General features: G+C 36.9%; 1 protein-coding gene across 2 annotated transcripts; it reads right to left on the reverse strand.

Annotated features, from left to right (window-relative positions):
* Nucleotides 1-2,409: 2,409 nt before the first annotated feature.
* On the reverse strand, nucleotides 2,410-7,505 carry LOC149812834 (uncharacterized). 2 transcript variants are annotated; one of them, XM_089992317.1, is made up of 7 exons: nucleotides 7,449-7,505; nucleotides 6,738-6,820; nucleotides 4,772-4,839; nucleotides 4,294-4,404; nucleotides 3,075-3,145; nucleotides 2,919-2,984; nucleotides 2,410-2,824 (listed from the first exon to the last, which is right to left on the reverse strand). In XM_089992317.1, exons 3-7 carry the CDS (start codon nucleotides 4,827-4,829, stop codon nucleotides 2,594-2,596), a joined length of 537 nt encoding a protein of 178 aa, XP_089848443.1. In that variant the 5' UTR covers nucleotides 4,830-4,839; nucleotides 6,738-6,820; nucleotides 7,449-7,505; the 3' UTR covers nucleotides 2,410-2,593. The 2 variants fall into 2 exon arrangements, with proteins under 2 accessions (XP_089848443.1, XP_089848444.1); XM_089992318.1 differs by lacking the exon at nucleotides 7,449-7,505 and adding an exon at nucleotides 6,908-7,014.
* Nucleotides 7,506-24,441: the final 16,936 nt, after the last annotated feature.

The following is a 24,441-nucleotide window of genomic DNA, read 5'->3' on the forward strand; positions in this document are numbered from 1 at the left end:
AACCCTTGAATATATTTGTGTAGACATCTTGAAGTTCGCATAAATATATTGTGAACCTCTTAATATGGTTAAATTAATCAAGTAGATTAGTAGCATATTTGTGTGAACGTTAGAAGGTTCACAACATATTTATGCCAATGTTAAAAAATTTATATATTTATCCGAACATCAGGAGGTTTGTGTAAGTATGTCACAAATCTCCTCGTTGATTTTAACTATATTCAGAGGTTCTCAAGATATTTGTGCAAACGTCAAGAGATTTTCATATATATGTAAATGTCAAGAGGTTTGCTTGTGAACGGCAAAGGAGGTTCGCATATATATATATATAATGGAAACTCTCTCAAACCTCTCCAATGAAATTTTTTTGGTGTGTTTTTCAAAAAATTGACCATACATATGTGTTTAGCATGACTAGTGTACTATAAATCGACACTTCGATCATGAATTTTGGATAGAACAAATTGTATTTGGAGCCTCTAAAATTTATAAAAATTGTATGCCATTGATTTTGAAACTTATAAAAACATATCCATGCATGAGAATCAAATGCTCCAAGAATTGATTCATATAAAAACAAACATATAAATCACATATGTACAGTCGAAATTTTGAAAAAAAATACCAAAAATCCAATAAAACAACCATTGAAGAGGTTTGAGAAGGTTTTCCATTTAGAAGGTTTTTATTTCCCTATATATATATATATATATATATATATATATATATATATATATATATATATATATATATATATATAGAGAGAGAGAGAGAGAGTTAATAGAATATGAGAATAAGAAAAATGGGCATTTCCAAAACCTTTTTTGCAAATCCAACCATATGGATGTGCTTGTCATGGTGAATTTGTTAAGAATCAACCATTGGATCGTGTATTTTTCATAAAAAAATATAAATTTGTAATGCTTAAATATTTATGAAAATTATGAGCATTGATTTTAAAGTCCTAAAAAAATTTTGTTTATGCATCAAAATCAGATAACTCAAGAGCGGGTTCTTATAAAACCAATAAAGTAGATCACTTCATTACGGTTAGATTTAAGAGAAAAGAACAAAAAATACATGAAAATCATGGTTCACACATTAATTCTCATATTCTAGTGACTATATATGTGTGTGTGCACGCGCACGAATGTCAGGAGGCTTGCATGAGAATGTCAAAGGTTCACAAAGGGTAAAAATATCTTAAAAACTTCGAGAATCAGAATTTTGGACACATAGGATTTTGGCGAATTTTGAAGCATTTTCGAAAACACATTATTTTACAAGAACACTATGGTCATTTTCGGTTTTAAAAATCTTGCAAAAATGAATGTTTTTTGTTTCTTTGCTTTTTTTCCAACAGAAGATGCTGCCCTCCTCTTCCCCTTGTCTTTTCCTTCTGCCTCTCAACTATAATGCCCTAGCCCAATCAAAACTTAGACCGCCGGTGAATGGTTGAAGTGTTTTGGAATAGCACGACTAAACAGTGAGTCCAACTCTCTCTCTCTCTCTCTCTCTCTCTCTCTCTCTCTCTCTCTCTCTCTCTCTCTCCCCCAAGTAGGGGTGTCAACAGGTCAGGTTTAGTGCAGATCCAAGTAGAACCAGATTTTCGAGTATGATATTGGGTCACACCCAGGTTTAATCAGGTCTGTTATAAGAGAAACCATATCCTGATCCGATGAGAACTAACCCAAACCATACCTGGTAAAATAATATTATCATTTTTACATTGAAAAATTGCAGGTCTTAATCGAGACTGGTATACAATTTCAAAAACTATACCCTGATCCATGTATTAATCCGACCTTCAGGTCCGAACCCGGGTCATAATCGGATCTTCTTATTTGTCATCATACCCGGAACCCTATAGGGTTTGGTCAGGGTCGGTTTTGACACCCCAAAACAAGGTAGAAGCGGAAAAGGAGCCATCGAAAACACAAAAACGCATCTCCTCCTCTCCACCAATCAACAGATTCATCGACTCATAAGCAATCTGCCTACAACTCCAAACTTTCAACCAAACAATGTCAATCCTGTCATGGCCTGACCAAGTAAGAGGCCTGACCAAGTAACAATATCCATAGATTGGAGCCGAGAATTGGATTTGATTCAATTACATTAAATTATGTTCCATACAAAGCACTCGAATATAACCAAATCGATGCCAAGAAAAAAAATATCATTCCCAACAGACTATCAAACGCACAAAAGGTACAGGTGAAACAGAAACAATAAAAAACAAAGACAAAAAAATGCCTCTCCTTTGCAATGCCTACCATTTCAAAATTGGATACACAAACTGTTGAAATATATTTGGGTCGGTTTGGTTGATTTTAATAGCCTTTTTGCGTTTTAATAGCATGTTCAGAAATACCACCTCCCCTTCACATTCGCCTTGAGAGAGAGAGAGAGAGAGAGCATAAATAATACATATAATGACTGCACAAAAAAACGCAAACAGGAGAGTAACTGATCATAAAAGAAGACTCAGACTACGGATATATTTTCCCTTGCCTCTTTCAGCTGGCCTTGGACCTTGGCAATGCCACACCACCAACCATGAAATTGGGTTAATCACGTTGTAGTGTCTTCACTAAAGCTCTGTAATCTTCAGCCGCTTTCTCTGTTTGCCACAATCCTCAGATTTATCATCTGTAAATGGTCCCTCCGATGTAGGAGGGCATACAATTTCATCATCATCACTATCTTCTGTATCAGAGGAGCTAACTGATTCAGGAATAGCCATTTGAGCACCTGCCACAGCAGATTCAGCTGCTGCAACAGCTTCAGGTGTGTAAAGATCAACAATCCCCAAACTCAAATCCTGCATAGTTAATGGTAACCATTAATAAGACAGAACGGGTTTATGCATATGTTGTCACTTCTAATGCAGTTTTTCAAAGGCAAAAGCAGGTTACCATCTCAATATATTGTTCCTCAGTCCCAGATAGTGCTTCAATATCAAAAGCATCGGGAGGTTTTTCCTAAAATGAAGTGCGTTATCAGTCACAAGAAAGAATAGAAAGAACAGAATATCTAATTGAGGTTATATAGCCAATGATGCAACTGCAAACCTTAGCTTCATGCTTTAGCTTTTTGTTAGCTTCTGCCATTATTCCTAGAAAGTCCTTTACTCTTCCCAGAACTGCAAAATGATTTTATGATTTGGTTCAGCTGACTCATAGAATCATTTAAAAAAAATCATTTCAGATTGAACCCCATCAAGGAAATACAACTGCACAATGTGCACATATACATGGAATTTATGATATTAGTAAACTCATTCTTATAGGCTTTCCCATTATTGATAATGTTCCAACTCAGACTACACATTTACACTCACAGATGGGGCTGGTAAATGAGCTGAACGTACTGAACAAATCTTGATCGGCTCAGCTCGATTACCATTGAATCCATCTTGGGCTCAGCTCATGCTCATGTCTAGACGAGTAGAGCTCCAGCTCGAACCGAGCCCGACACAAATGAGTCGAGCAACGAAAGGGCTCGTGTAAAAAAAAATGAATGAATTTCAAAGTTGTTACCACTAGGTTTTGAACCCCAAACCTCTGTCATATGCCAAAAACTCTAACCAACTGTACAAAACTACTTTTTGTGCAATGTCTTAAACAAATTTTAGATATTACATTTCCACAAGCTTACACGAGCCGAGCCAAGCCAAGCCGAACACTCCTTGTTTATGCTTAACAAGCTGCTTGTGGCTTGGCTCACCACCTACACAAACGAGTTCATGGCGAGCGGAACAGAGCCAAGCCACGAGTTGCTCATTTCGTTTACTAGCCCCACACAAAACTCTCTCTCTCTCTCTCTCTCTCTCTCTCTCTCTCTCTCTCTCTCTCTCTCAAAATAATAATAATAATAAGGCATGTATTGAACCTCATTCTATAATAATTCTATTCCAATCATAATGTATTAATTAAGAACATTTTTAAACTTCAATTTCAAGTAAACTTGCTTTTCTAAATGGACTCTTATCTCATTCTGAACCAACCAGTTACACCCTTCGAAAAGGCTCTTTAAAGGAGTGGCATTTGTTCATATCTTTTAAGCAAATAGAACAACTTGGGTCAATTTTAATAAATAATCTGAATAAGTGCAATCCTTGGCAAATACTGGTTCATAAAAGATTACCAACTCTCAAAAAATATGCCCTGTGAATTGCAGAACTTCTCAGCAAAACAATGTAAACCATCTACAATGTAATAGGCGAGCCAAAGGCATAACATGGCATTTACAATATTTGTGCTATGACATGGACATACATAAATAGCGTACCTTGGCTTGTAGGAACTGGTGTAGTCAAAAGCTTAGCACCATCTTTCCTGTTAGGATGATGATTTCCGTTCTTAGATGAATGTTCATTTTTGCAGAGGAGAAGGTTTGATTCTGGACAAAAACAAAACAAAACAAGTGTATCATAGTGACCAGATCAGCTCATGATAAGATCAACAAGTATTTTTTCTCAGAAGAATTTAAAAATAAATGGTTTTTCTCTGGAACTTCATGGGAGTTTTTGAAAAATATAAAATTATTTGAAAAAATTATAGACTTTGAAAATGCATTTTTCTTTTTTGAGGGAATTGGGCAATGAATTTTCCAAGAATATATTGTGATAATTTCATTCTTGGAGTTTTCTATTTAAATTTACCATGAGTATTTTAAAATTATTTTTTGTGATTTAGGTCCTTTACAGTATAATACTATTGTTTTTAAGTTCATGATGTATCAAATGGTAACAAACAGTTTTCACAACCTAGGGAAGAGGATCCTCGATGCTCCAATTCCAAAAGTTCCTTGTTTGTAGAACCCATCCCCACAGTCCTATCAAACAGGGACAAGTACATTGGAATGAGTACATGCAATTGAAAACACACACTTTTTCATTTTCTAATTAGCACTTTATTTAGCCTTTAGAGCAGCAGTATTTCAATCTTAAGGACATAAACTGAGAGCAAATGAGTTGAAAAAAGTGGCAGTTTGTTTGTTAAAGCACACAACAAGAAATTGATAGAGAACAAACTAACTTTGTCTAACTCTCAAACTAGACAGAATCTAATGTAATAAATAATGTCTAATAAACTTCAAAACAACAAATATAAATATGGTACCAAGTAGCGTGTATTTGAATATAAACAGAAAATCATGAATATGAATAAATAAACAGAAGCATTTGAAAACATGCAAAGGATATGATCAAGTATCAAAGAACCATAGACGAACAAACATTCTCCAATAACTCTGTAAATGCACCCTCCCCCTTTGGACAGCCTTAGAACCAAGAAAAGAACCATCTTTACAGAATCAAGCAACACCACATTCTAGATTTATTATGTGTTCAACAAAACCAACCCCGCTGATGCACCCACCACCCCAGAACTCTCATCCCCACAAACTGTAAAAACAAACTGCACCATCATCAAGTTCCTCACTCAAAGCACCCATGACCCAACCACTATTGGAATTTTTACAAGCAATTCAACAAACACTTGGTACGCATCATCTGCTGCAATAAATACCCATCGATTTGTGAATTCTCTAAAAAAGTACAAACCATAGCAAACATAATCCCCATTATATGTAAACAAAAATCAACTATAAGAAAAAAGAAGAATACCCAAAAAGAAAAAGCTTCATAAACACAAGAACGTATGCAGAAAGTCTCAAATACTAGTCATCAAAACCCCAAAGAAAGAGAGAGAGAGAGACCAATTCTCTTCTTGTTTATCTTCCTTTTGGGATTACAAGAGAGCAGCAGCAGCAGCTCGTCTGGAGAAAGCGAGATCGATGGTTTAGAGAGAGAGAGAGAGATGTGTGTCTAATAAGGGCACAGTGAAAAAAGTTTAAAAATGTCAATTTCTCGACTATGAATTTCTCGTGAATCAAAAAAATATAAAAAATCAAATAATTTCTCAAAAATTAAAAAAACTAAATAACTAACTAATTATACAATTAAAATTCACATGCAGAAAAAATAATATCTACTTTGATTTCCAAATAATCATATCTATAAGTATCAACTATCAACTACATCAATAATATAAAATGGCAAGCTTTATTTTCTTCTAAAATAGCTACTTCATTTTGTACAATTATCAATATGCCAACTATGTAACACATTGGAACTTGTAAAAAACTTATGAAAATTGAGAGCATAACCAAAACTAAGACATGCTTAATGGCTTAATCACCCACCTAAATACTACATGCCTTACAAATTCTTAGGGGAATGCGAAAAAGTAGTTTCGCAATGAAAAGTGAAAACAGAATTTAAACAGATCAAATAAAAATAAACTAATTACAAAAAATTAAAAAATATATAAAATCTACTTTCAATTCCACTAACCATATCTAGGAAGTATCAAACATCAAATAATAACCACCATATCAAATATGCAAGAAGTAACAACTATTAAACTAAACCATTAAACATCAAATATGTAACAAGTATCAACTAAACTAGCAAACATCATATATGTAAGTATCAACTAAACTAGCAAACATCATATATGTAAGTATCAACTAAACCATCAAACATGAAGTATGTAAGAAGTATCAACTAAACCATTAAGAAGCATCCACTAAACCATCAAACATGAAGTATGTAAGAAGTATCAACTAAACCAACAAACATTAAGTATCAATAATCAAGTATCAAAACAAAAAGGAAATTATTAAAACCAAAGTGTGAGAGAAAAACCAACAACAGCGAGCAAACACACCTTCAATTGTGTAAAATGTATAGGATGAGAAACAAAGAGAAGGTCTAGAAATCTTGTGCAAGGCACCGATGGTGGATTTTCAACTGTCATTAGAAGGTGAAGTAAGGCACATAGTAAACAAAAAATTAAAAAGCAGATCAACCATAGACATACAATGCACAAAAGACCACCAGCCAAATATTAATTTTCAGTTGCAGCGTTCCAAAGACACAGTTGGCTTCCTTCACTTTTCCGGAATAAACAATCCATATCAGTTAACTGTCATAACCCAATTTTCTCATCCATCTTGCAGCACCCATTTGTTCACAGGAAATAGCCCATCTAGTCAAAGTAAATGTCCCTCGGTGAAGCTCAGTAGTGTGGAAATATTTCATGCGTAAAAGATTTTTTCCATATGAAAATGCAGTAGCGATACTTCCCCTGAGGAAGTGTTTTCATATGAATATATGATTTCTTTTGTGCTTCATGCATTTCACATGAAAACCATTTCTCAAACTGGTTGTTGAAACAAATGGGCCCTCAAAGAAAGCAATATGCAGGAATACTTTTTCTTTTATTTCCAATGAAATGAGGTTAATGGAGGCTGAAAATGGTGTAGAGATATTTTTCAAGGAAACAGCCGACGACCTTACATGTTGGCATACATTAAAAAGCAAATAAACTCAATCACAAAGAGAGAGAGAGAGAGATGGCAGCAGCGGCAGCACTCACCGTCGGTAGGAACTCAGAATCCTTCACGCCGGTTGCCAAAACCCACCAGGCTTTCACGCGCCCTTTTGCTGTGAGAGGGAGGCTGAGAAAGAAGGGCTTAGGGCTGAGAAATAAAACGTAAACTTTAAAATCCCAAAATAAAAAGGAAATGGGGCAAATAAGGCAGCGACATATCGCGAGATTTACAAAATCCCAATCCCCCCTTCCCCCGCGGCACCTTAAATCCCACTCTCTCTTTCTCTCTGACCCCACAGACCACAGCGACTAGGGATGCACAATGAGCCGAACTAGGTCGAGCTCGGCTCGGATCGAGCTCGTCCATGAACATAAATGAGCCGAGCTTGAACACAAGTCCAGGCTCGATGTGCATAAATGAAACGAGCTTGATCAAGCCGCTGAACTGGATTAATCTCGAAAAGCTTGATTAGGCTCGCATATATGTTTTCAATTTAAAAGTTAAGTTATTGTTAGCTTATTGAGTAGGACGTTAGCATATTCTGCAAAAGGTGTTGAGATCGAGTTTCGCGCCTCAGATTTTTTTTTGTTAGGACACTAATCTAAAGGTTTTAGTATTTGTATATTTCTCTGGGTTACAATTAACAAAAAACATGATCTAGCACAGTGGCGGGTCATTTGTGCAATGTTTGGGAAGGATATGGATCGAATCCCACCTTCTCAAAAATGCTCATTACTGTATATACCTTTCTAGAATGTTGCTTAAGCTTGAGCTCCGGCTCATGTGCATCGCTAACAGTGATGGGCATCCCTACAATGACCTCCCACAACTCTGCCCATGCCTGCAACCCCGTAGGCCAAAACAATAACACCCGAGGTTGGCGCCCTCCCTCTCTCTCTCTCTCTCTCTCTCTTTGGAGCTCTATCACTGCTTGTGACGCCATAGGCCACAACGACAACACCCTTGGTTGGGCCCTCACTCTCTTGGTTTCCTCTCGGCCTCCCTCAACCCCATCCCAAAAATTTAGAGACCTAAAATTTTTACTTCAATTTTTTTAAAACACAATAGAAGTCGCTTTTAAAATATAAATATGCTTTGATCTTCAGGCCCATCACAGGTTGAAAAATAACAAAAAACTACACCATAACAATTATTTCAAAAATATTTTATTCTATTGAATGAATATTGAAGTTTATACAAGCTAAAAACACAAAGACTGAGAGGTAGTTCAAATCAACCTAATATATACAAAAGTTTCAGTTAAGTTTGTGTATTGTAGCATTCGTCTCTTCATTTCTGTAGACATGAAAGTTTTTAAATAAAACAAGTGAGACAACTTAATGTCATAATAAGTACTAGTAGACCTCTATCGGGTCTTTAGTATGTACGGAATCACGTACAAAAAAATATATTACACATCTTATATATGACATTAAGACACATCTCCTTTATGTGTTTTTTTGCAATTACAATTGAACTATGCAGTTATTAATACATTTTCTTATTTATTTTGCATAGCAATCTCTTTAACTGAACTGAATCTAATTACTTATAATTAATTGAATGATCATAAGGAATTGCTTGCATCTCACAATTCCTTATGATTTGTGTATATAACCAAAATAATTTAATCTAAATAATCATCAAAAGTTATTTAGACCTCACATTTATTTATGATTATAACAATAAATTTATGCAAATAATTAAACCGATAATTCTGTATCTACATGATTATCCTATATGTGTGAACTATATTAATATCATTCAAATTAAACTACGTTTGCATTAAATGGCATGCTAGCAAACATTTCATAGAATTAAATGATTATCCTGATTCGGTAACTTGAGGTACCACTAGATCTCGGTCAAAACTACAGGCATTTAAACTTTCAAGGAATATTTATTCAAACATTTTTTACTCTTGTAACTGCACCAAGTATCTGTAATTGCTTCGTTAAGGAATCATTTCACTGGTACTGTAGCTGTTAACATGCATGTACATAGTTGAACTTTCCAACTCTGTCAACCGAGTTCGTCCTCCTAATCAGTTGTGGTTGAGGGACAAAAGCTTCTTTTAACCTTTAAGCGTCTAAATTACCTGGTATTGAGAATTATCCCTCACAAATACTACTAAAAATTTTATGGGATTGGCACTCGCTTGTCCACAATCTTTCACACGTGACAAGCTCCAAATCATTTATACAACTTTTCTTATCCTTTTTAGATCATGCGCTCAATGTATGTTATTTTTAAAATAAATACAACATGTTCAAAATTTTATAATAGTTGCACTTTTGAGTTAACACCTATAAAACTTTTCGTGCTATTTAAAATGCATCAATATGCAGTTACATTATTTACTATAATTACAATTAAACACAAATGACATGAATTGTCAATATAAAGCATGCATTTAATCACGAATGGATCTTCGAACAATTCCAATATCTTATGTTAACATTCATGGCTCAATCACAATTTTACATATATATATATATGTTGATTTTAGCACAAATATTACATACAAGTCTCATAAAATTATTTAATTAAATTAGGGTTCTGAATCTGTAATTCATATAAATAAAAGTATCAGATGTTTTCAATTATCTTTAAAAAAAATAGTGTCAAAACCTCAAGGCCTACAATTTAATTTTGCATCCATCTAAAAATAGTAATAGTTCTTTTTAAATCAGATTGAGTTCTTCATATTCAAATAAGATAGAACTACTTACTATGTCATGCATCTTGTGTATTATTTACTCTATCTCGGATCGTGGTATTAAAAAAATATTATAAAAAATTGGACAATACCAACCCTATTTTAGTATAAAAAAATCAAAAGTTGTTTTAAAAATTATGATAGAACCTCCCTTATATAAGAGTACAAATGGATAGAAATTTTGACATAGTCACCGCATTTAAGTCTATAAAAGAAATCCTAAAGGTTCACGAGAGAGCTAGGAGATCCTATAAATTCATACGAAGGCCCATATGAGTTTTACAGTTACATACCTTGTTTATTTATTTTGGGAGTAAAAATTTGAGCAGCACTTCCACAGTGTGTTCTTAAGTCTGTCTTTAAATATAGTGATTTTGACAACGCTTCCATGGTAGGGTCTCAAATCTACCTTCAAAAAGACTGTTTCTGCTATCAAACTATAAACGACCTAATTTTTTTACAGTTAGCAGGTACCCTAGCTAAGCAGACAGGGTTCTAAGGTCAAAATAGAAGGAGGAATAAGAAACAAGAGCTAGGGTAATTAAACAAGAGAGAGAGGGTCTGGTGAGAGAGAAAGAGAAGAGAGAGAAGCTCTAAGGGAGGGGCAAGTTTTATTGAGAGACACCACCCGCATGGGGGTATTTATAGGCCAAGGGGGCGTTGCCCCCTTCCTAGGTGTCACCCCCAAGTGAGGAGGCTCTCACACATTGGTCAATGCCTGATATTTTTTATTTGTTATTATTTATTTATACAGATTTCAAAAGTTAACCTTATATTTTTTAGTATTTCATATTAAGTATCTAAAACTTTATCATTTTACCTATAATCAATTTAAATATTTATAAGTATGTCCTTGAAATATGGATTCAAATAAATATCCAAATATGGTAAAAATATCTATTTAGATAATATTTAAATCTATTAAAGGATCTATTTTATTTTTGGATATGGATTCAAATTAGTATCTAGATCTGATAAAAGATCTAGATTTGAATATTATTTGGATCGAGCTTTTGGACTTCGGATCATGTTCAGATCAGGTTCAAGATCCATAGGGTTCAATTTTATATAATAAATTTATTTAACATTTAAAAATTACAGTTATTACACCACCTCTCTTTGTCTTGACTTTCGATGTGTCCCCTCTTTCTCGCCCTTTGCGGCTCTACCCTTGTCTGCGACCCCACTATGGCACCCTGAGCTTCTCTCTCTCTCTCTCTCTCTCTCTCTCTCTCTCTCTCTCTCTCTCTCTCTCTCTCTCTCTCTCTCTCTCCCCTTTCTTTGTGGTCCCCTCCGCTCGATGGATCGACCTCACAATAACGCAACCACATGGCACAACACATGCCCATCACCATTGACCACTGTTTGGAGGCAGCCTCCAGTTGTCTGGTGCACCATGCATGTTGCTGTTACATTGTGCATAAGATGAGGTCCATTGTCTCTTGTGTTTAGGTCATAAATACATAATTGGTGATATATGAATTAGGGTTTTGATTAACATTTAGGTTCAGGGTTTTTGTGTGGGGGGGGGTCTCAATTAGCATTTCGGTTTCTAATGAGATGGATATTAATTAGTTTTTTTTAATCAACATTATACATGATCCACATGCTTGATTTTAGTTAAAAATTTGGGAGCTTTGTTATTTTTTGTTTCAATTATTTTATGTATGAAAATTATGAATGATGTTTGCTAGGATTATTTTTTTTTTAATAGCATCGATATTTATTTAGGTTTTAGAGTTTTTTTATGTTTTTAATAGCATTTAGATTTGAATTTTGTTTTTAAATAAGATGAGTATTTAATTTAGGTATTTTGTATATTTTAATTAATATTAAACATGATTTTACTTGCTTGAATAGCATAAATATAAGAATTAGGGTTTTGATTTTGTATTTGTTTAAATGACATGAATTTTGAATTATGATTTTAGGGTGTTATGTATTCTTTCTTTTTAATACTTAACTTTGGTTGGAACTTAGAATTTTAAGGTTTTTTTGTTTTAATTAGTATATATGAGAATTTTAGGGTTTTTTTTGTTTCAACTGGCATGAATTTGCTTCAATTAGCTAAAATTTGGAGTATACATACATGTTATTATGGTACTCTGCAGTTCTTTAATAATTTTCTTTATTGTTTAAAACATGTTTAGTTTCAACCAATGTTCCTAATTATGAATATGACACTTTATAGTTCCTCAATTTTTTTTGTACTTGCTAGTATAATTTATTGTCATAAAAATCAAATTTTTTTTTACTATGCATTTGTGCCCACCCTAGCTTAAATTTCTAGCTTTGTCTCTGCTCTCATCCCAGCAAAATTTGGTGCATATATAAAACTTTTGTCTCAATTATCAATTTTCAAACATCCACTGACAAGGTAGTTTGACCAAGTTTTTATCAAATGTGTAAACTCCCATCCTCACCCAAAGAGCCTTAAAATATTTTGTCATGTTTAAATATTCATAATCAATGTTGCTAAATATCATTGTAAATCAGTCAAAAATTGATTCAATTTATTTTTAAAATTAAAAAATAAATTTTAATATTATTATATTTTTTTTAACACGTCCTTTTTGTTAAAAATTATCTGACTTGGCTCTATTAAAAAAATGGATCTTGAGATTATAGAAACATATTCACAAACTCAAAAGGTTGAATTTAGAGGAGATAAGAGTCGATCTAAGGAGGTGTCAAATGGAAGGAACACCATACAGAAGGATAAAGATTATACTCTAAAATCTAATTACCAAAAAATCCTGAGTTTATGTACATCAAGTTGTCAAGTTTTGTTTTGTTTTATTCTGTATTTTGATCAAGCCTATATACTTGGCAACTTTTCTATTGCTAAATAAGAGAGAGTGTAAGCACTCCATGTTTTATTCTGCAAAGTGTTGTAGGTTCATTGTGGATGTAGGCTTCAAAGTTGAACCATGTTAATGTGGTGTTGTTTTTTATGTCTTTCTTGTGTGTGAGTGTAAGCACTCCAATTTTAATCTAATTGTCTTGTGTCAATGGTCACATTTCAAAAGCCAGTTGCCTGAGTCTTTTCGACATACTTTTATATTTGAATACACTTTTGGCCTACAAAACTACATCCACAAGGTTTTTGTTCAAAAGAAAGTTGAAACTAGAGTCTTAGCTTTCAAACATGATAAAAATATAGTCATTTTGATATCAAAGTGCAAAGTTATGACCAAAACAAGTCCAATTGCCTACCTGAAAAACCTACTTTTAGTTAGGATCCACTTTGAGTTTGATTTTTACCCTTAAATCTATTGAATTTGGTTTTTTACTTAAAAAATTAGTTAGGATAGAGAATAGCTTTCCAATGCACTAAACTGCACCTCAAAAAGATGCACAGTTAGGGAGATATGGCCAAAATATGTCAACTTGACAGAGAAATCTCAGTATGCTTATCTAACAAGTCAATTGTCATTAAACCTAGAGGCTTCTTGTCTAATGAAAAGACAATTGTCATTAGACCTAGAGCCTTTTTGTTTAGCTATAAGTCAATTGTCATTAGACAACATGTTAGAAATCCTTTAGTTGTTGTCAAACCTGAGTCAGAAATACCAACTTTTCGTTAGACATTCTGACTTGTCACAAGACAAAGATTTAGAGTTTGGCTTAGGATGCACAAAAATGAAGATAAACCTTACCAAAACCTTTAAAAAAACCAAAAACTTAAGATTTCATGAAGACTTTCCTAAACTCAAAACTTATCCTCCTAACCTACCAAGAAGCATATTTCTTATCCTTTAAGAAATCTAGCAGACGATCAAGGCATGCCGCCTCAATTCATCAGCCAATCAGAATGAGGATATTGCACAGCAGGTAGATATGGATATCTGAATCCAGGCTCTCACAATTTAGGATTTGAATCTAGTAGAAAACCTATAAATAGAAGTCATTTCACCCTTCTCATAATCTAGAATGTAGAAACTAGCACCTATAATCTAGCATTAAGAGCTCAACCCCTCTAAGAGTGAGAGTATTGAGTCTTGCCTCCTTAGCCTAAGCATCCTCACCCTGCAGCCATCCCCTAACGTCTAGATTCGTTGCCCCATCGGGTCCACTATGACGGACCTAAACCCTTTAGAGCCCTAATCCTACAATAGTTCTACCGAATTTGTTGCGCTCGACAAAGTTATAAAAAGGGCTGCCTAAGCCTATGATATGTTTATTTTTTTCATTCATTTTTATTTATTTTCATTTACTTTATTTATTGAGGCATATTTATCTCTAATTTTTTGCATTTTTGTTATTTTCCCATGTTTTTGAATGTCGGTAGAGCCCTGCACCATCAACCCAGTTTCCTTTTTAGGTGAGCAGATCAAGGTGCATTGGATCACACACAATATATGAAAAATAAAAAGCTGCACCCTTGAATTGGTTGATCCTTGCTCACTAGAAGAGAAAATGCTTGTATTCTTAAAGAACAAAACCCTTGCCTCTTAGAGTCTAAAATCTAGATCCATTTTTAAAAACATCCAATTTAAACCCACTTCAAAATCTTTCCAAAAATAGGGATTCATAGAATAGTGATCACAGTGAGACCTGTTTATATCAGTAGCAACTTTTGACAGTTATGGTTCTCAAGGTGTGAGGTTAGTATTTTTTATTTTTAGTACTTTCGTGTGTTTTGGATCTTGGATTCACTAAGGATTTGAAATTTGTGTTTCTCTTCCCGATAGCGTAGTGTGGACTTTCTGAGCCCATATCTTCCTAACTATGAGTTCGCTTCTGGTGTGCTTAGTGTCATTGGAAAGCTCTCGCTATCTAGATTTCTCATCCTTTTAAGCTTTTTTTTAGATTTCCAATGCAAGTACTCGAAAAATTCTGTTATCTTGAGGTGGATATCCATGTGCCTGTCTGACTCCTAAAAGATTTGTCTTTCTCAGGCGATATCTTTCTGTTTGTGAGTTAGATCTTGGTGATTCTAGTTTCATTGAAAAATTGGGATTCTCCTAATTTTTATTGCCTTCTGAGAAAATCTTAAGCAAATTGTGTGTTTGTATGTTAGATTTGCCTAGGAAATGAACATAGAGACCGTTGCTGGAGAATATTATCCTGCGTAGAAGTTAGGCAAAGTAGTTTGTGTGAGACATTTCTTGCTTCTAGTTTCTTCTTTCTTGATATATTCTCTTAGTCCTTTTATTGAGAGCCTCTATTTTGCTTGTGTTAATTTTTCAAATCTCCCTTGTCCTATTCTTTAGATCTTCATATCCCCCATTCGTACTAGGAGTGTTAACTCCATGAAGGGTTTGGGAGGAGAAATCACTCACCTATTAGAACATTAAAATGGCCTCGCAAGTTTCAAGGAGACCTAAAAAGTTGATTTTTAAAAATTTTGGATTTGTGTATTGGTTGCTCTTGTTTGGATTCTTGCTTGTTATAGAACCTAATCTGGATGACTAAGGAATCTAAGAAGAATACAGGAATCAGATCCTTCGAAGAATTTCATATCATCCAAGACAGATTTAGGGTCCACAAGTATGAACCAAAAGTCCAAATATGAAACCAACCTTCAGGGTCTAGGTCAACCCATTACTAGGGTCTTTAAAAATGCCTAAGGGCAGTTGATCCTAGAGTCAAAAGGCAATCTGGATTGCCAGGCATTAGAGATGGTCCAACCTAATATTAGTGATATGCACAACCAACTAAAAAAATCAAGAGACTGATAATGAGGAAAAGGAACAAGTCCAAGAAGTATCTCGGTTTAAAGACAAAGGAAAAGAAATCTGGCAGACTGCCACTAGTAGATCCACATACTAGGACCTTGAAGATGGAAATATTGCCCTAAGGTTCATGGTTCGGAAAATGTAGCAAAAAATGATTGAGAATAAGATTTGAGTGAAGACCACTGAGTATTGGCAGAGCAGACCAACTTACCAATTTGTTCCTGTCAAGCATAGTCAACCCCTGCAGCACCAAGAGGATCCAACTCCTTGGATTAGAAAGCAGAGCCCGCCCAAGAATGATATAGAGGAGAGGATCCAGATGTTAGAAGAAGAGTTAACAAACATAAACAATTATCTCATAAGTGTTGAGGTTGAGAGCAGACCCCATGAGATTAACAATTTCGCTTTGGTTGGGACAGACCAACCTGTGGCTGCTGTCCTGCCAAAATTTTTTAAGTTCAGTGGGACTAGGAACCTTGAAACCCATGTTGCCCTCTTCTTAGACACATGTGGGAGCAACAAAAGCAGAAAACTGGTGTTGATCAGATGGTTTCCTAGGAGTCTTGAAGGAGATACGATAGCTTGGTTCTCTATTATAGACATCCACCAAATTAGACAATTTCAAACCTTGATGAACCTATTTATTGACAGGTTCAATCACAAAGTCAATGTGTTTTCTGTTGGACATTATGGGTTAAGGGTCCAACCCACAGTCTGACCCGGTTTGACAGTCTTTAGTGGGTCACATTAGTGGCCAAATAATGGGGTTAGTGGGTGGGAGTTACGTGAATGTGGAAAGACCACATTCACGTAACTGCCTTATTCCCCCATTATATAAAGGGTTAGGAGGCTGCGAAAATGATGAGGGTTCGTAGCATTTCCCTGCCAAAATTCTGCTCCGCATTCGGACGCTGCGGAAAGGGTCCTGCTTACCATCGACTTAAGGCATGGGCTCATTGTGGGCGTCGACCGACTGAGGAGAATGCCTAACTTCCTACATGAGCTATGGCGAATTCAGGTACGCTCCCTGTCATTGTTGTTTTTGCAGGGATTACGCCAACATTGGGTTATGGGACCAAGACCACGCATTTCCGCTGCGCGTGGCCATGGAGACCCTTTCGGTGTTTTCGCCCCCTTGCCTGATTTCTGTGACAGCATGTCACCGTGGGGTGACATCCTGGCAGATGCAAATAGAGGCAGATTGTCACCGTGGGGCGACAGTCATCACAGGCAACTGTCACCGAAAAGGGCGACATCTATTTCCCGGTTCAGGCGAACCTCATTAAAAAAAATGATCGTTTTATACATGTGGTCGTTGGGCTGCAAGGAGGTTTTTGCCATCGTCGGGATCCTCGCCGGAGCCGTCACCTGTAATCCCCTGCACCGTCGGGTTGCAGGGTGGTCGGCATATGCCGGAGGTGTTGCCGGGGTTGAACGCCGGATGGCCGACATCCAGGGGCTTTTGCCAAAAAACTGCAGGTCACAACGGCGGTCATGCCGACGCCATTGATAGCCCCACCTCATCGCCGGAGTAGTCTGTAAACCGGCGACAAAAAAAAAAAACAATTTGTAAACCCTTACCTGTCGTCGGAAGGGGGTTGTTTTCGTCGGGGCGTTTTGCCGACAAGGGCAGCCATTGGTCGGCGGCAGCCTTGCTGGCATCGCCGGGGCTGCCGCCGAACTGGCAGGCAGTGCCGGTCTTCTGCCATTGGGCGGCGAAACTGCGAAGCGTCGCCGTGGGGCGACGTCTTTTGACGGGGGGGGGGGGGGGGGTTGTCGCCGGATCGGCATCACCATGGGGTGACGCAGGTTGCCGGCAACCGGCGCCGGTCGCCGTGACGACGACGTGGGTCGCCGTGGAACCGAAAAGGGCGGAAACCGAAAACCCCCTTTTCGGTTTCCCTAAAAATTAAACAGAAACCCATCGGGTTTCTGTTTCAATTGTTTATCTGGATGACTGGATCGGTTCCCGAGTGAAGACTCGATAGCAAGCCCGATCCAAACCCAAAATGGATCGGACCTGCTATTAATTTTTTGGATCTGACCCGGACCCATAATGGGACCAGGTCTGATCCAAAAATGATCGGGTCTCCATTTAGGATCGGTTCGATCCAGATCCATTTTGAAACCGGTCTGATCCAGACCCATTAAGAACCGGGTCGAACCCGGGTCCATGTAGGACCGGGTCTTACCTGGGATCCGGTTTGGACTGGGTCGAACCCGGGTCCATTTAGGACCGGGTCTAACCCGGTTCTGTTATGGACCGGGTCTAACCCGGGTTTTAGTTCAGGCCGGGTTCGACCCGTATTAAGTATGGGTCGGGTCAAACCCGGACCCCATTTAAACTGGGTTGGATCCATAAAAGCAGGATCCAAACACTATTGAGACTGAATCGGATCAGGAATATGATCTGACCCCTTCCGGAACCAGTTCAGAGTCATTTTTGACTGTTTTTTTCCAGTTTTTCACCGGTTCCGAGATGCTGATACCTTATTTTCATAAATATAAAGAAATACAGGGATTTTGGCATACGGTCATAGGGTTTTATGAACTTTTGTTCATATTAAGTATCGGTTTATAAGGATAAAGAACCGGTTCAGACCCTTAGATGACTGGTTCGGGGTGGTTTCAGACCGGTTCAGAGTATTTTTAGACCGGTTCCTACTTGAGGACCCTCGGTTTTACCCATATGAGCATGTTTTTGTTATTTTTCATGCTTTATAAAGTATTTATTTTGAATAATGCATGACTTATGCATGTTAATTCATGTATTTTGCGTTGGTTAAGTTGTGCATGATGATTTTAAGCATGAATTGTAACTAAATTCATGACAATTAGTTTATGAATATTTGTTGAAGTATGAACTTATATTATGTCATGAATATACATGCATTAAAATGTGTGCATGGGCGTGCTCCATAATACGAATAGAATTTTCGGTAAAAGATCTTGATTGACAGATTCGTGTAATCACCAAAGTGATCTGAGTTGGGTTAATTAAGGATTCTTTGGACCGTATTAAGATTCGTTATTATGATTGTGTATGAATTTATGAAACATCGATTCTACTCAAAGGTAGGTCGTTGTATTTCAAATTTACACAGGGTGTAATATTAGATGTGTATTCCAGCCCATGAAGCATGTTCGTACCCAAAGGTACAATGTTGAATTGCCTCTGGTTATATGATTTGCTAGTTTCACCAACTAAAGTCAATTCGTTGAGAATTGAAAAGATGGAGCAATTATGAGTATTATCGTTTTCACCAAAGTGAAACGATAATGGCTCAACTATGCTTGTCTCAAAAAAGGTGAAAATAAAGGGTCTTACTTTTACTTTTTCAACACGAGTCTCGTCTGAGCAATAATAGTAATGTCTTTCCATTTTCGTTTCTTGTTTTATTAGGTTCCTTCCATATCGACGGTTCTAGTAATATCCCTATCTTAGACGGATCAAACTTTTCTGATTGGAAAGAAATCGTGTTATTCACTTTGGGTTATATAGATTTAGATCTGGCCCTTAGAATTGACGAACCTCCCGCTCTTACAGAGCAGAGTACAACCGATCAGAAGGTTGCCTCTGATAAGTGAAAGCGCTCGAACAGACTTAGCCCGTTGCTTTTGCAATCTCGGGTGGCTAAGAATATTCGAGGCGTCATTCCTCATTGTAGGACAGTTAAAGAATTCCTGGGAGCCATTGAGGCTCAGTTCGTCACTTCTAATAAGGCAAGGGCCAGTATACTCATGTCCAAATTAGTGTCTATGAAATATGTTGGTGACAGTCACATTCGACAACACATTTTGGAAATGAGGAATATTGCGACTCAATTGAATGACATGAAGTTTGCCATCTCTGACTCCTTCTTAGTCCATTTGATCTTAACCTCGTTACCTACTGAGTATGGACCCTTTAAAATCTCCTACAACACACATAATGATGAGTGGTCTTTTAATGACCTATTGGCTAAGTGTGTTGAGTAAGAGGAGAGATTGAAGGGTGAGAGGGTGCCAAGTGCACATATGGCCTTTCATAAGGATAAACAGAGGTCGAGGCCAAAAAAAAACTCCTTCAAAAGGAAGAATCAGAAGAAGGCCACTGAGGAGAGTTCAAACTCTCAAGCGAAAACTAAATCTCAGTTTGATGGCCCTTCTATAAAGTGTTTCTTCTGCAAAAAGAAGGGGCATAAGAAGATGAACTGTTTGAAGTACAAGAAGTGGCTCAAAAATAAAAGTAATAAGTCATTCGTTACTCATGAGTGCAATCTAATTCATGTTCCATTGCATAGTTGGTGGATTGATTCTGGTGCCACGGTACACATTAACAACTCTTTGCAGGCATTTCTGAACAAAAGGGAACCAACGGAGCATGAAAGAAGCATCTTCTTAGGAAATAAGAAGTGTTCGCATGTCAAGAGCGTTAAGACCTGTAGAATTGTGTTGAAGTCGGGATTTGTATTGAATTTGGTCGATAGATTTTATGTTTTATCTTATAGTCGGAACCTAATTTCAATTTCAAAACTTGACAAGTTTGGTTTTGCTTTTAAATTTGAAAAATCTGAACTTATTGTTATGAAAAATTCAATGAATATAGGTTCTGCATATATGTGTGATGATTTGTATCGATTAAAAACCAAATTCTAAATTCCAAATTCGGGAATCTCACTCCATTGAGAACACAATGATTGACAATAAACGTGGCCTAAAGGATGATCAATCCTATTTGCTTTGGCATCGGAGGTTAGGACATATCTCGAAAGAGAGAGTCCAAAGACTCGTGAAAGAGGGAATCCTTGGATCCCTTGATTTTACGAATATAGAGCCATGTGTTGACTACATAAAAGGCTAAGCAATCTAACACATATAAAAAAGATGTCAAACGCAGCAATAGAAAATTAAAAATAGTGCATACGGATGTCTGCGACCCTTTTTCACCGTGTTATACAGGTGAAAAATATTTTGTCACCTTTATAGACGATTACTCACGGTATATGTATCTCTACTTATTATCTGAAAAAATAGAGGTCTTTCAGGTTTTTAAGGACTTCAAGAAAGAAGTAGAGAAACAAACCGGTAAAGTTATTAAGGTTGTGAGGTTTGATAGAGGTGGCGAATATTATGGTCGTTTCACTGAGATGGGACAAAAGGAAGGTCCATTAGCGTGGTTTCTAAAAGAGGAAGGCATTGTGTCTCAGTATACCATGTCTGGTAGTGCTTACCAAAATGATGTAGCTAAAAGGAGAAACAATACGCTTAAAGAAATGGTTTGAGCAATGTTGAATCACTCAAACCTTCTTTTGACTTTGTGGGGTGAAGCTCTTAGGACTGCAATGCATATTCTGAATAAGGTTTCTACGAAGGCTGTTCAAAAGACTCCTTACGAGTTATGGACAGGTAGAAAACCTTCTTTATCATATATGCACATATGGGGATGTCCAGCAAAAGCTAAATTGTATAACCTACATATAAAAGCTTTTGATCCTAGGACAACTAGTGTTTTCTTCATTGGTTATCCAGAAAGATCGAAAGGCTTTAGGTTTTATTGTTCATCTCATACACCACAGATAGTGGAAACAGATAAAGCAAGATTTCTTGAAAATGGTTTTGTTGGGATAGATGTGTCTCAAAATATTGATTTTGAGGAAATGCAGGATTCAGGTTTCACACCTGCTAAGGATAAAGACCCAATTTTCTCTATCATTGTTCCTTTGAGTAATGTAAGAGAAAGTCCAGTCAATGAGCATCAATCCCAACTAGATCCTGTTGTTGATGAAAATATACAACAACAACAGGATACAGAGGCTCATTTTGAACCACCTATAGCACCTGTATGGAGGTCTACTAGAATTAGGAAATCTGCTATCCATCCAGACTATGTGGTGTATTTACAAGAGTCAAATGATTTCATAGACATTGATGAAGATCCCTTCACATTTGCAGAAGCTATTGAAAGTGAAAGATCAACACATTGGATTAATGCCATGAAAGAAGAGCTTGACTCTATGGCAAAGAACCAAGTGTGGGATCTTGTACCTCGACCTGATGGAGTTAGACCTGTTGGTTGTAAATGAGTTTATAAAACCAAAACATACTCTAAAGGTCATGTGGAAAGGTACAAGGCTAGGCTTGTTGCAAAAGGTTTCACACAAATAAAGGACATTGATTATAATGAGACTTTTTCTCCTGTCTCAACTAAGGAATCATTGAGGATAATCATGGCCCTCGTAGCTCATTTTGATTTAGAGCTGCATCAGATGGATATGAAAACTGTCTTCCTGAATGGGGATCAGGATGAGGAGGTATACATGCAACAACCTCCTGGTTTCGAATAACTTAGTTTGCAAATTGAATAAGTCAATTTATGGACTTAAATAGGCCTCCCGCCAGTGGTATAAGAAGTTCAATCAGGTAATTATGAACTTTGGGTTCACTAAAAACATTGTTGATCAATGTATTTACATTAAGACTAGTGGGAGTAAGTTCATAATTTTGGTTTTATATGTTGACGATATTCTTCTTGCAACTAATGATTTGAGTTTTTTACATGAAACAAAAGACTTTCTTTCCTCTCATTTCGATATGAAAGACATGGGTGAGGCCACTTATGTCCTTGGAATCGAGATCTGACGTAACAGAACTAAGGGTGTCCTTGGCCTATCTCAGAAATCCTATATCCTTAAGGTTCTTAAAAGATATGGAATGGAGAATTGTTCTCCTAGTTCGGCACCTATAGTGAAAGGGGATAAATTGAGCTTAAAGGACTGTCCTCATGATGATATTGCGAAGGCTCAGATGGATGTTGCCCCATATGCTTCGGCAGTTGGGAGTTTACAGTACGCGCAGACCTGCACTCGACCTGATATAGCATTTGCTGTGGGAATGCTTGGTAGATATCAGTCAAATCCAGGCATTGCGCACTGGAAGGCAGCGAAGAAGGTCATGCACTATTTACAAGGAACAAAAGACTATATGTTGATCTACAGGAAAGTTGACCACCTAGAGGTCGTTGGATACTCTGATGCGGACTTAGAAGGGTGTATTGACAGTAGAAAATACATTTTCCTTCTAGCGGGTGGTGCTGTCTCATGGAGAAGTGGAAAGCAGTCTACCACTGCTGCTCATACCATGGAGGTGGAATTTATTGCTCTATACGAGACTTCGTCACAGGTCATTTGGATAAGGAACTTCATTATGGGTCTTGGTATAGTAGACTCTATTGAGAGACCACTAAAGATCTTTTGTGACAATGAAACAACTGTGTCATTTTCAAATAACAACAAGAGCTCAACATCGTGTCGACACATGGAGTTAAAATATTTTGTTGTTAAAGAAAGGACTGAAAATCATCTGGTATGTATTGATACAATTGGGACGAAGGAAATGACTGCGGATCCCCTTACCAAAGGGCTAACACCGGGATTGTATTCCCAACATGTAAAGGGGATGGGTCTTTTTTATTCCTTCTGATGTATGACAATACATTATGTGATCACATTTGTGTTTATGTTTTGATTCTCTAAGGTTTTGTGTTATTGTTGATTTTGCATAAAGAATCTATCATATAGGTTAGAGAGAATAGCAAAATAACAATATTAAAGGACCAATAGAATAGGTAAGAGACCAACCTATTCATAAAGGTAATTTTTTTACATGCCTAAGCACTGAAGGTGAATTGTAGCGTAGTACAAAGAAATATGACATTTCATATAGGGGTGTTCATATCTTTGACTCATACGATTCATCCTTGTGATAAAGGGTGACATGTGAACCCACATGAAGAATTAAATCGAGATAACAGTATACACCTCGATTTAGTGCACTTTTGGTGTCAATGGGTCAAGTGGGAGAATGTTGGACATTATGGGTTAAGGGTCCAACCCACAGTCTGACCCAGTTTGACAGTCTTTAGTGGGTCACATTAGTGGCCAAATAATGGGGTTAGTGGGTGGGAGTTACGTGAATGTGGAAAGACCACATTCACGTAACTGCCTTATTCCCCCATTATATAAAGGGTTAGGAGGCTGCGAAAATGATGAGGGTTCGTAGCATTTCCCTGCCAAAATTCTGCTCCGCATTCGGACGCTGCGAAAAGGGTCCTGCTCACCGTCGACCTAAGGCTTGGGCTCATTGTGGGCGTCGACCGGCTGAGGAGAACGCCGAACTTCCTACACGAGCTATGGCGAATTCAGGTACGCTCCCTGTCATTGTTGTTTTTGCAGGGATTACGCCAACATTTTCCACTATCATCTATCTCTACAACCTAAAGCAAAAGAAGGATGAGGATGCTTAGAACTTTATAAATCGATGGAGGAAGGATTACCATAAAATGAAATGAAAGTTCCTATAAAAAAGTCTCACGTCATCAACATAATACATGACAACTTTAATGAGCACCTGCCAAGACTCTCGGTTACTCAGATGTATGACACTGAACTTGATAAGCACTGGATGAAAGGTAACTTGAAAAGAGTTTAAAATTAGAAGAAACCATGATTCTGTATCCAAAAAGCACGACCATGAAAACCAGGTCAATACATTCAATCTGAGGCAGCCCAACAAAGGTAAGAGCCAATCGAGCGCATCTCAAAATCACAATCAGCCCCGACAACAAAGCGGCCAGAAGCAAGGGCAATCAAACTCAAC

This window comes from Nuphar pumila, chromosome 16 (genome assembly GCF_984573655.1).
Source record: "Nuphar pumila chromosome 16, dmNupPumi1.hap1.1, whole genome shotgun sequence".
NCBI classification, from domain to species: Eukaryota; Viridiplantae; Streptophyta; class Magnoliopsida; order Nymphaeales; family Nymphaeaceae; genus Nuphar; species Nuphar pumila.

Coding starts and splice junctions, on each gene's coding strand:
- LOC149812834 (XM_089992317.1), bottom strand. CDS start 4,829: ATGGGTTCTACAAACAAGGAACTTTTGGAATTGGAGCATCGAGGATCC. Junction 3,146..4,293: donor ACCAGTTCCTACAAGCCAAG/GTACGCTATTTA, acceptor ATCATTTTGCAG/TTCTGGGAAGAGTAAAGGAC. Junction 2,985..3,074: donor AGCTAAAGCATGAAGCTAAG/GTTTGCAGTTGC, acceptor ACTTCATTTTAG/GAAAAACCTCCCGATGCTTT.